The 13315-nt window shown below is 34.3% G+C and overlaps 2 protein-coding genes across 5 annotated transcripts in view; both read right to left on the bottom strand.

Moving 5' to 3' along the window:
• Positions 1–1055: 1055 nt before the first annotated feature.
• LOC123708713 (protein FAM151A) lies at positions 1056–7830 on the bottom strand. Of its 2 annotated transcripts, none has more exons than XM_045659558.1 (5): positions 7696–7830; positions 5807–5908; positions 4784–5028; positions 2611–2853; positions 1056–1303 (listed from the first exon to the last, which is right to left on the bottom strand). In XM_045659558.1, exons 1-5 carry the CDS (start codon positions 7724–7726, stop codon positions 1070–1072), a joined length of 855 nt encoding a protein of 284 aa, XP_045515514.1. In that variant the 5' UTR covers positions 7727–7830; the 3' UTR covers positions 1056–1069. The 2 variants fall into 2 exon arrangements, with proteins under 2 accessions (XP_045515514.1, XP_045515515.1); XM_045659559.1 differs by lacking the exon at positions 7696–7830 and adding an exon at positions 6108–6251.
• A 1221-nt stretch (positions 7831–9051) lies between these two features.
• Positions 9052–13315, bottom strand: part of LOC123708768 (protein peste-like) — a 39940-nt gene continuing 35676 nt past the window's right edge. For 2 of the 3 annotated variants that reach the window (XM_045659642.1, XM_045659641.1), the window contains exons 8-11: positions 12940–13142; positions 11722–11795; positions 11073–11348; positions 9052–10153 (exon numbers count right to left, since the gene is read on the bottom strand). In XM_045659642.1, coding sequence (XP_045515598.1) covers positions 10102–10153; positions 11073–11348; positions 11722–11795; positions 12940–13142 — 605 coding nt within the window. In that variant the 3' untranslated portion in view covers positions 9052–10101. Of the gene's footprint in view, positions 11349–11721; positions 11796–12939; positions 13143–13315 lie in introns of all 3 variants that reach the window. The other variant, XM_045659643.1, reaches the window with a different exon arrangement.

Consider the following 13315-nt stretch of genomic DNA (forward strand, 5'->3'; position numbering starts at 1 on the left):
AGCTGGAAACTGAAGTATTTCCGTACCACGACTTAGGGTCCTTCAAGAAAAGAGCGTACCGATTCTTAAAAGGCCAGCAACTCTTCCGCTAGCCTTTGGCATTGAGCGAGGAATCACTTAACATATTATCAATATCTGTATCAATTAATGTAAAAAGTAAGTACTGTAATAATTGGTTTATATTGAAAACTTCTCTAAAAAATACACGGTAAAAATAATGTAGGCAAGCTTATTGAAAGCTAGTATTGATGCATTATGCAACACGTGCATATCCGGAGTAACTTTGTTCATTGATGCACTTGAAATTCATTTGCATTGCTTACTGAGTGCATTCATGCGGTTTCGAAATAAATGCAAGCGACCACCACAGATAAAATTGTAAATTACTAGTCGCCGCAATTATCTCTAATAATATATTAAATATGTAAAGAATGGTGCAATTAACAAAACTGATTTACGAAACAAAACTAGAAAAACCTTTTTTAAGTTACATTCTTCTTTAAAAACCGTACTTGCTTATAAATAACGAGTTGAACAAGAAGTGATTGCATAGTTTTCACGTGTTTCATGGTTTTCTGGCCTCGGCTGGACTAGGGCACTACTGATAATTCAAATCTTGATACAAATTGTCTATAGTTTGTTTTTTTGTAGCTTTTTATCACTGGTTTTGTCCGCATGTTATAACGATCGGCACCGCGTTTCATACTTTTGTATGAACGTCAATTTATTGATTTATATCATGTGTTTGTCTTAATTTCGTGGTTCATGGAAGAGATGACGAAATGTGTCGGCGTTTTACACGTTTTACAGAACGATATGATTGAAAATTGCATCAATTTAATGTTATAACACATAAATCAATAATTGTCGTTCATACAAAAGTATGAAACGCGGTGCCGATCGTTATAACATGCGGACACAACCACTGATAAAAAGCTACAGAATAAAGTTTTTTCGATGTAAGTCTGACAAATTGTTTCGTCTCCCTATCCATAATGGCTAAAATCGATTCATAATTTAAAAGCTTCGGTAAAAGAGGTAAATAAATAAACAAATAATTATAATGCATTTAATTCTTTGTTTTAGTATCGGGAGGTGGAAGACGCAACCTGGCTGCGAGCTCCTGTGGAACATCCAGATAGGTTCTCTCCAGTCCCACGGTGAGGAGCAATGCACGGAGACGGTCCACCTCCACAGAGTCACCCTCGCTGGACCACACAGTGATTGACGAGTTCAGGTAGGCGGTCTCACGAAGGAGATCCAGGATGACCGGTTGGCTGTTCGATGCTAGACCGGCGCGGACCTAAATTCGAAAGACATTATTTTAATAATCTTGGCAAGCGGTAGAGAGAGAGAGACTTTGTGTGAGATAGTAATAGGAAAAACACCGATAGAATTAAGATTTTAGCTAAATCAATTTATATAAAATAGCCAAAGTAGTACATCTTAAATTATATATTAAAAAACTTAACTACAAAAATATCTACATCCATACTAAACATACAAAAAGGTTTTAACATTTACGAAACATTTATTTGTTAAAGAGCAGTGTTGGCCTAGTGGCTTCAGCGTGCGATTTTCATCCCTGAGGTCGTAGGTTTGATCCCCGGCTGTACAACAATGGATTTTCTTTCTATGTGTGTATTTAACATTCGCTCGAACGGTGAAGGAAAAATATCGTGAGGAAACCGGATTGCCTTAGACCCAAAAAGTCCACGGCGTGTGTCAAGCACAGAAAGCTGATCACCTACTTGCCTATTTAATGCACAAATGATCATGAAACAGATACAGAAATCTGAGGCCGAGACCTAAAAACTTAAGAAAAGAAAACAATAAAATACATTTAACGAAGTAACAACTAATACATTTAGCATACTATAACGTCATTAAACTCATGAATACTTCCGACTACGTTAGAACTTACTCAAACGCTTCAATGTTAACAAAATAAGACAAAATTATACTTGCTAATAAGAAAGTAACCAATACACTTAACTATTATAATCATTATTTAATAAATAACAAGCATGTTATTTCAAATTGAGAAGCTTTAACTCCTAAAATATATTTTATTCTACAGATACGAATAAGGTGGAGGCGATAATCGAACAAAAACTTTCCTGTTCGTTTCTCATATCCTCTTAAACCGAATAACGTAAATTATTATCGAGACAGCACAAACTTTTTGAGAGTCTTACCAACTTGAACCTCTGTGCTCATCCCGCTCCGTTTGTTACCTTATATATCATGGTTGAAACATACTATAACATACGTATCCACTACAACTATAGATAGGGCTTACGGTAGGTTTCTTTGGTTCATAGTTTTTACCCCTCCTTTTCCCCTCTATTCGCATATTAGGTGAGCTAAAAAGTTCGACATAGAAAAAAAAATATTTTTGATAGAATTTGCTTTATATAGTAAATATAGTTGTCTTCGAGAGCCCTACAACGATTACAGCTGTCATACATTTTTTTATAGTATAAAAATGCCTTTAGCCTCAATAAAGACTTCGGTTTCGGCGCTTACCTCATTATAAGTACTCTTCATTAGCACCTGTCACAAATTATTAATTTTCTGCTAAGATGGACATGGAATAAAACAACATACCGGAAACGTAACAGTCTGATTAACATGATTCTCATTGAGGAGTCGTATCATTGAGCCAATCTGGTCACGACTGTATTCCCCTTCAGTGTTATTTCCACCATAATGCGTAGTCCAGCCCACAGAGAGAACAGCTCGCTTATGCTTTGAGCCCATTGTAAGGAATTTTTCGGGGTCTACTGGCTTGGTCTCCGCGTCTATCGGACCCGCGAGGATATCAGCGTTCAGCCACAGTGGGAATGATACCTATTGAAGAGTAGCTATAAAATATCTGACAGCTATCAGAAACACAAAGAAATATTTGATAAGCTTCTCTAGGACCTTCTATATAATAGTAATCTTAATTATCTTGAGTGACAGAGTAGTGTTGGCCTAGTGGCTTAATCGTGCGACTCCCATCCCTCAGGTCGTAGGTTCGATCTCCGGCTGTGAACTTTATGTGCGCATTACATTTGCTCCACGTATAGTAGAGGAAAACATCGTGAGGAAACTGGCTTGGCTTAGACCCAGAAAAATCGACGCCGTGCGTCTGGACAGAAGGCTGATCACCTCTTTGCCTATTATATTAACAAATGATCATGAAACAGATACAGAAGTCCTAAAGGCCCTGAGGACCTAAAAAGGTTGTAGCGCCATTCATTTTTTTTTTATTATCTTGAGTAAATTTGGCTACTACATATATTATCAGTATTAACATATAATACAAGAAACATATTTAAATATAACATTGAAAAAGGAACATTACTGCAATGCCGTAGAGTTTTGATATACTACAAGTATAACGCGGAAGTCTACAATACAAAGATCGCCTTTGTTTGTAGAACATTATTCTTAATAGTGTTTTCTGTATATTTATAAATTATTCCATTAAAAGCTACCGCTTCATTATAATAATACGATCATACATAATACTATATTTACTGTAAAATAAAAATGAAAACATACAATAAAATGTCAGATTTTTTTTTAAAGCAAAACATGAATTACCATTAAAACAGCTAATTAGGTACGAGGATCTTCACTCTTTATTTATTGACATACGTTTAATATTTAAATCTAAAACGATATCTTACGAATTGATGGAATTACGTAGCGAATAATATGTCAACATAATTCCAGTCCCGTCTCCATTCCAGCGAGAATTGTGTAGACTTTAATTGACCGAATGTGTTCAAAGCAATTAGTTAAACGAGCTATTTACATGACTCATATGAGGATTGAATGGGATATGAGTGTCAGTTAAAGGTCGGAGAGATATATTGTTATTTATAGAAATAATACTAAAGTGTACGGTGATTAATAAATTTAAGATGGTTAAAAAATCTAGCCTGTTGAAAAGGTTTTCACTACGTCGCTTTTGGGCTGTCACGTATTGTTTTCTAAAATAATAAGTATATTATTTTTATTTATACATGTTGCCTTGTATTACTTTATTGCCTGCCTAGGTTAGTTTTTAATAGTTGGTGTATTTTTTGTATATACCAGCCGTACGGCTGTGTTTAGAAATTAAAAAAAATATGAATGTTAATTAGAGAGCCATTTCCACATAGCAGGTAAAAATTTACTTTTGACTACTGTTGTACTGTGAAGAATTTTGTCGTACAGGCACTAAACCTCGCCTCTGAACCTTTAGGTTCTGTCACACTCAAGAAATCCTAGTTAGCGCGTAAATTTAGTTTTACGGTGTTTAATAGTTTTTCGATGTGTCATTGTTTGCTAGTGAATTTAAGTGCCTTTTAGTGTATCATGTTTTAGTACCTATTTGTTTAATGTGGTAGAATATTTTCAGATAAGGGACCATAAATTGTACAATCTAAGTGATACATTAGACTAAGATCCGCTATCCTAAGTGCCAGTAATTTTTACGAGCACTTTGTATAGAAAAATATACACGTTACAATCACATGTATTTGAGTTATTTATACTTTTTTTTATGTAGATAGAGACGTCAGATTTCTACTGGCTACCATACACCTCTCTTGCTTTATCCACTTTCACGACATTCACCAAGCATAATCATGGGTTATGGGTAGTTTTGACGCTTCTCTAGTACGACCAGTATTTGGTTTATGTTTCACCCGACCTCACCATCCATGTATATCCATCTCAGGTATTAACCCTGATGGTACAATATCATAGTTTACCCTATATCAAGTTTATTCAACAAATAACTTACATCTGGTTTTGCAAATGGGACAATATGATCCTGAGCTTTTTCAAACGCCTCGATTGTCTTAAAGTCCAATTTTACCCCTTTTTGCTTTGAGTTCACATTATTGTACTGGGCTACGGCAGTAAGGAAGTCTGCCAATGTAAGATCTGATGTTGTCGCTGGAGGATGCGCCATTATCGGAATCGGAGGACCATCTTTGCCCTTCACGTGACCTAACACGATGTCAGCTTCCAGCATTGAAACATCGGCTACAATAAAATTAAATTAATTTTAAGTACGTAAACTACTCGGTAAGCAAGAGATTCTGCACCTTGAGGGCTATGGAACACATGCCTGTCTGGGCAAAAACATTTCTCATTCAATTAATTAAACCGTCATGACCCGGCTTATCTTAAGGTAAGATTCAAAGTAGCTGCCGTTTGTTAACAGACTATTGGATCAACTCTGAAACTTACCTTAGCTTAAGCCTTAAGCTTTGAGACCCAAAAATCCAAAAACCAAATTAATAAAATCAGATGCTGAAATCTGGCGCGATTTCTTTATGATTGTATATAATGTATGTACAATACCATACATAACACATTTACTTCGTGACCGTAAAATGTTAATTAATCCCGTAGCTTTCCAAGAAGCAGACGCGACAGCTGGTCTGATGTGTTTCGTCTACACTTTACGTTATTCCTTGATTAATATCAATTAAAGCGCTTAACATTCTTACTAGATTAACTCATGACACGTATTTATTTACAGCTGTGAAGTATGTGATTGATACTTACTTATGTACGAACCTTATTTATATACTTTTACATCTATATACGAAATAAATTAGCAAGACTAGAGAATGATTTGTACATGAAAGTGGATGTTGTTTTCGCCTGTTCTCAGGAACTCCCGAGTATAACTCGCATAGTGCGTTAGTAAAGAAGGCACCGACGCGATGTAGTAAATTACTTTATGAAAGTTAAATAAAGTTTTCTTTGTTCGTTTATTGTATGTTACCTGTGCGTCATCAGCCTATTCACTTACTTGCTAAAGCAGCTTCAAGATATGTTTTGTTGTTTACAGCATGCGCCCAAGTAACTGTAGTTAGATTCTTCATGACTTCCTCCTCACCATTAATTGCGCTCGCTATAAAAAAATTCGTGAAATACTTTTTATAAAACAATCTTAGTCTGTAACTTTTCTAGCTAGCAATACTTATGCACTGTCAAATGTCAAAGTTACAGTCAGCAAAGATGGCGTCAAATGCATCAACTGTCTAGTAATTAATTTTCGAATATTGGTACAATAATGTGAATTTTTTGTGAAGTTATCTCAATTTACTTACAGAACAAATTTCCAAAACACTTATCACCCGTGGTTCGTTGTTTTTACACTCGAATTTTGACTCAGATTTAGCAATGAAAAATATTAAGCAAGCTTGTAACCGGCTTGTAATACTTCGTCTTCATGTATCATGTCCTTGGCAGTGACACGTACAGCTTTGTTAGTGATATTGTAGTGATACCAACTATATGACATAGATGGCGGTTTTTATAATAAAGCCATAAAAATATTTTTTACCCGATTTTTTATATATTAACGACAAATAGTAATTTATAATAACAATTATGTTATCGTAAACACATTTGTGTTTTTTCAGATTTACTGGAGATTTATATTTGCTAGCCGACATCTAGATTTTATTGTACATTCTAGATGTTGAGAGACCTAGATATAATGGGACTTGCGGATGTGACCGTTTTAACTAATCTTTGAAGTCTATTTTCAGACTTATAATTTGAGTCAGAAAAAGCATTTTGTTTATAAAGTTTTTTATAGCCAGGTGATTGATAGTTTCAGTTTAAAATGCCGTATGTAATTTCGAACGAATACATTTAAATAGGACGTGCTAGTGAAATGATTGCACCTGTATATCCTACCGACTTTATTTGTTGCACCTGTTATATAAAATGTAGACAATATGTAATCCCCATTTTTACTCAAAAGAAGGAATTTAGACTGAAGGGGTAAACAGAGATCACGGATCTCCACGTGTTACGCTCAATATATATCTAACAATTTGTATGACTCAAAACTTAGCAATTAAAGAGAGTGGCGGAAAGTTTCTTGCCAATTCTTCTTGCCCGCTCTATGCACTTGAATTGCGAACTGGTAGTAAATGTAAAGTTACGTTATTTACAAAACACTTAAAATAATCTTCAGCCGTGAGACGCTGGGCACTGGTTTTCTAAAGGACCGAGTTAGATATAATATCTGAAAAAACCTATATATAGATATTATAAGTATTTAAATAAGTTAATATTATCTTCCACTATTGTGACGTATACGGCAATACTAGCGAAAGTTTCTAAACAGTGGTGTCGTTGAAATATTTAGTGTAGAAACTATAGTTTTATAGGAAAATCTAGTTAATGGTAAGTGAGTGCGGTGTTTGTCTGATGAAGTCATCGCAAAATTAAGTAATAGTTATTCATTGGTTAAAGCCATCGTTTATCAAGCGGGGATGTAGTTTGTTTTAAAAAAGCGTCGTAGTCATTTGAAAAATAATAAATAAAAACTTTATTTAACAGTTTGGTTTTTTCGTTGGTCGCGTTATAGAAGTGGTTGGAAAAACGATTGTTTAAGCAATGCTTTCATTAAAGAAGTACTTATTAACGTTTCTTTGGGATTTATTGGGAATTGGGTTTCCAAATTTATAAACACTAGATACGAAAAATGACAATATTTGTTAATATTTACTTCATATGTATTGATATTATAAATATGTTCGGTGTAAGAAGAAACTTGTATATCTTATCAAGATTCTCGATTTAAAATTATGCGGACAGACTAAAACTCTAACAAAAATTTGTTAAAATTCATATATACCTATACAAAATTCCATCGCTATGATTCAAAGTTTAAAAACTTACCAACAGCGAGAATAATTAAAATTTTCAACATATTCACTTCACAGTTTTACTTAAACAAATAAGTCATGTATGATACATTGCTCCGCGGGTCCCTGCCGTGATCTGAGCGCAGGATGCTACCTGTTGATTGAAAAATCACCCAATTGTCATCTTGATTGTAGCAATTTGTGACGCCAAGGACTCAGGGGAGATAGGAGTTATCTTAAATTGACAGATGACGTGTGTAATGCACTTATCGGCTCTTTCTGATCTAAAAAAGAAGTTTTTTTTTTAATTTCTTTGATTAGTTTTCGGTAATCACAATTACGTGATGTCGCTGACAACAAAGCGTTGATTTTGCGCCTTGCGTCCTTGCGCCAGCGCCAAATAGAAAATTTAATTGGTTATCCAGGGATTAGACGCGCTGTGCCATCAGTGAGAGTAACTCCCGCGTGGTTTAATCAAATCCAATTTTGATACACAGGGGTAATACTTAGCTCTAAGTATCGAGTCTGACTATCACCATAATGCTAATAATCTTAAGAAAGTTGCTTATTCATTTCCAATACCCAACCGTACTTACTAGTCAAAACTTAGACTTATACTCCAGTATTGTAGCATTGGGTTTTGACATACAGAAGTTCTGCGAGTGTATGCGGTTAGCTTAGCAAATATTACAATTGATTGATCCTGATTAAATAATTACCTTCTGCAATCAGATTGTTCTGTACTGACGTAAGTAACACGTGCGGCGTTTAAGGTATTAAACTATATATAGATAACTAACCTAAAACTAAAATACTTTTTGCGTCTATAGTTTAAAAGTTTTTAAGGGTTACATTTACTGTTTAAGACGATTTAATGCCGTATTTGTATGTAGCGTTAGTGATGCACTATCCCATAGCAAAAAACTAGTGAAAATGGGCGGACCACACCACTAGAATGAATCAACAGCATAACAAGGTGGAAAGGACCACCTAAAGAAAGAGCGATGGCCTTCTTGTATGCTGGGTTGACGAGCTTAAAGAAGTTGATGGCGAAAATTGGAAAAAAAAATCTATGGAGACCTCGAAAAAACTTTCTAAGTCTTTTTTTATATCTTTTGTAAGTATGTTTCAGGGAATAAATTAGACTTAAATATTATAATTTTTAGTAAGCGTGATCATTTAAGAATAGCTCTATAAATCATATTCTAACAATTGTGTAAGATTTTGTATTACATACTTAAAAGGAAACTGCAATGAAAATTCCACAGGCGTTAATTTAAATTTCGGATATTTCAAGTAATGTATTTGTTGTTAACATTCTTGCAGGCGCTTTTTTTTAAGTGAAAGTTTGTAACAAGAATCTTATTTTCTAATAAAAAAAACAAAGACACTTAAAACAATTAATTTAATATCAACATCACATCGTTGTTATGGAATGCATTTTAACCCTGTATGACATTTGCCAAAAAAGACATAGAGAGCTATCATATGTCTAGTATAATCACAATCATAATGTATTGCCTCTTGAGCAGTCAGAACAGTCGGCAACCACTAGATCTTTTAGAATAAAACTTAATTTGATAAATAAAACATACTCTTTCTAGGCTATACAAGAGCATTCATAGTAAGAAAATACAATTGTTAGGTTGGTTCAATTTTTGTTCATATCTATAATAATCTCATCTAAAAGACAGTAATCGTAAAGTACTTCGTGTAGATTTTAATCTACTTTCCGATATCCACACGAAATATGTCATATAATAGGGGACATTGTACAGGTTTTATTAGTAAATATATCTGTTATTAATTTATACGCTAGTTGGGTTCCTTTAATATGAATAAAAGTTTCAAGATCCATAAGATATTTCTCTAATAACAGCAATATTACAAACAAAATTGACAAAGAATTTAAAAAACTGGTCTTGAACATTTTTTCAGTAGCGATCCCGATTTTAATGTCGAGTTTTTGTACGGCGCGATCCTTAGGAAATCAGCGCTATTGCGTGAACATGACCTAAAGACAACAGTTGATATTGGAAGTAACAGAGGACCTGTGCTGAATTGGTCTATATTTCGGTACTGAACCGTCATTACAAAATCATAAATCTAAAAATATGTTCTTGTGGAAATCATTAATTGTGGTGATAGAAACAATTTTATACAAGAAAAATCAATGCATTAACGCATAGATAAATGGTGCTTATATTATTACTTATAAAAAATAATAAAAACCTGGTTTCGATATGTTATAAAACTATGAAAAATGCTACAATCGGTGTACTTACGTCAAACTATTCGTCTAAAAATATACATATTCGTTTCAGCTAACAGTAAGGACGAAAAATATTTACATAGCATTAAAATTAGCTAAATATAGTTAACATATAGTGTACTTTCTCCTGGGATGGAATGTAAAACCGCGATCTCGTGCGCCTGAACTTTAAGACAGACGTTTCCTTCGCCTTGCGCATACTCGGCCGCCGCGTGCGTTCCTGTGCAAGCGTCATTCAAAAATAGGCGTAGGAGACCACGACCAAACATTATATTAAAACAAACACAAAAATCAACGTATACATTAATGTACTTGTTATATTATATTGAGTAAATTAGTCTATAGTCACAGCAACTTGTCATGATATTCACAAATTCAATTTTACAAAATAAATATTTAATTTTAAGCTTTAGAAGCTCGTAGATTTTTACGGTTTTTAATCAACACAGCGGGATTTCCATACAAAATTATTGTTACTGCTAAATTACTCGGTCGAGTTTATTTTAGGTAAGGAAAGATATCTTTCGTTGTTATTTTTAAATATTGTATGAAAATCCTTTCACTGATCACCAATGTATTAAGCGTGGCTTTAACAAGTGTATTAAGCGTTTGCCAATTGTCAATTTGAATTATTTACCAGGGCCAGATTTTGAGGTCTGGAGGGTTCGGGGCAACAAAGGAGTAGGTCCCTGGTCCCAAATTATTTTAGTGGCGTAATTAAGCATTATCTGCTACAAATAATACATGCATTGGGAAAGCTTATTGCTCATACGAAAGCTACTATCATGAATGTTGTATTTGACTCAATTTAATTTGCTTCACAGCACACACATTAAACTCATTATAAACAATAGCGCCAAATCAAGTTTATTAGTAGGTTTAGTAGTCCTTGAAGGATATTCGATATCCGGCCAATTTTAACATAAGTTAGTTATGGTGTTTCATAATCATTTGTCAATCTAAAAAAAATTAAACAATTTCGTTTTTAAGGTTATTAAATTGCGCTTAATACATGCACACACTTGCCCGAGGTAATGTCGAATATCGTAGAGATTTTAAAATATAACATCCGCTATTTATCCTCTTCCAAGCAATGAGCTTACGTAGGTCCTTACAATTGTAATATCACAAACACTCACTGCTTCTCACTAGGATTCAATTTCATTTCGGCTTCGTCCCTTGGCCTCTCTAACGTTACTATAATATCTTTTGGTTTCTTTAATTGAGATTTCTTGCAACACGACGCAAGTGTTATGATCCCCGCGAATGTTAGGGCGACGCACGCGCATATTGTGGCACCCCAATCCGATACAGCGCGCACCATTCGCAACTCCGATGCCAGTTTGTTATCAATCATCACTTTCTGCTGAACCCAGAATACGGGGAACAGCATCCGTGGGGCCGATTCGAACAACCTAAAAATTTAATAATTAATAGTTTACGGCTTGCGTTATTATGAGAAGTGATACGATGCAATAAACAATATCAAAACGTAAACGTAATGGTGCCTTTATAGCCTGTGCGAGTATTTGGACCATAAGTTTTGGCAACAATTATAAAATAACAGTTCTTACTATTTTGACACTATGATAATCAATGACAATTGCAAGTCTAGTTATCGTTTTTTTTAATAAATAATAAATCACGTATAATTCTTTGGAAATAAACGAATTATTATCATTATCTTTATCAGCACTTATTTAGTGCTGATTAATAAGAGGGTACATTCATTACTACGAACATATTAATCGGTTTCAGTTTATATTTATAACATTACTTCGAACTTACGCAATATTAGGTGTAGGTTCTATGAACACGTTGAACTGAAACCTCGCTGACACGTCGACAGGTACACCCAGTTTCTGAAAAAAAAAATTGCGTTGAATAAACAACATACTAATAAAAAGGGTCTTACTTTTAGATACAGTTAACAATAAAGTATACTCGCTAATCAAAATTTAAATGGAGTTTTATTTTTGATTAATAACCCCATAATTGAACTGTTACTTAACATAATAATAAACATGTATATTATAAGATTTAAATATAAATGTACACTGTAATAAAAAAAAACGCAGAACAGAAATTGGTGGAGAGAAATTCGCGCCAGATCGCCAGTTATCCTACGATTATCTAGTTAAACATGCATCTATATCTGCTAGGTATATAGATGAGAGATCCCGAAAGATATCTCTGGATAAATTATGTAAAAATTTTAATTAAATGAACGGAGCGCAACTGGCCACCTTATCGCTTTCGGGCAACCACTGTGAGAAAAAAAATGTATTAAATTAGCTAAGGTAGGCAAGAATTGCAAAAATACATATAGTACATATTGTTTTAAGGATACAATTAAACAGGAACAAAAAAAAACAAACTAAACTAAAAGGAACTATTTAATATAAATAAAGCGATGGAAAACTTAAATATTAAATTATTACAATAACCCTGACTAAAAACAAGTCCGAGAACGCTATTAAGATAGTGGGGTCACAGCAAGATTAAAGGGGGACATGGACCAGATCCACCGTCACTAATTGATCATTCAATGTGCTGATTGACCGTTTTATATTCCATCTTCATAGCTACATTGTTGGTGCATTTATCGTTATTGTTAAGGCGCGTAAGGACACCTTATGTGCATTTCCCGCCTGCGACACAAAGGCACGTGATTGGACTACCGTTTCTATGCGAACGATTCAACGAAATAATTTTATTTAGGAATCGGCTGCTAATCACTAAACTATGGAGTTGTCTGCGATACTTTTATATGACTAAATAAACTTAGATTACATTAATTAATCTACCTAACAACCTATATATTATATTAAATATTACACACTCTTACGATTTTATTAGACTAAAGTTGTGTTGAATAAACGTAGTAGTTTATTTGTTGGACTTAACCCGCTATACAGCTGTTCAATATAGAAAGTGTTAAGTACGCATTATCCTCTTATACATATACTTATACGTCTAGAAGTTTTGAAATATTGATTAACTCACCGGTTCAACGCCAAAGTAGAAGGAATGTTTTTTAGGGTCAGGATTGAGACCTTGGACCTTTTCCCGGAGCTCCTGATCCCCATGTAGGAAGTGTGGTAAAGAGAGGAAGGCGGGTGCTCCATACCGACATGCGGAAACATTCATCACGCCGCGCCAGCCACACTCCTCGTCACAGAAACAGGTATGGTCAGGCGTTAGCGGCGCTGGAAGTATTATTCATGTATTGTCATTTCTTTATTCATCTTTTTCTACTTAATCTTTTAAATCAATTAATATTATTAGTATAACATTAAGAGCAGTGTTGGCCTCATAGTTTCAAAGTGTTACTCTCATACCGGAGGTCATAAGTTCGAACCATATATCACTCGCTGGTACG

The sequence above is a fragment of the Pieris brassicae genome, chromosome 4 (assembly GCF_905147105.1).
Source record: "Pieris brassicae chromosome 4, ilPieBrab1.1, whole genome shotgun sequence".
Lineage (NCBI taxonomy): Eukaryota > Metazoa > Arthropoda > Insecta > Lepidoptera > Pieridae > Pieris > Pieris brassicae.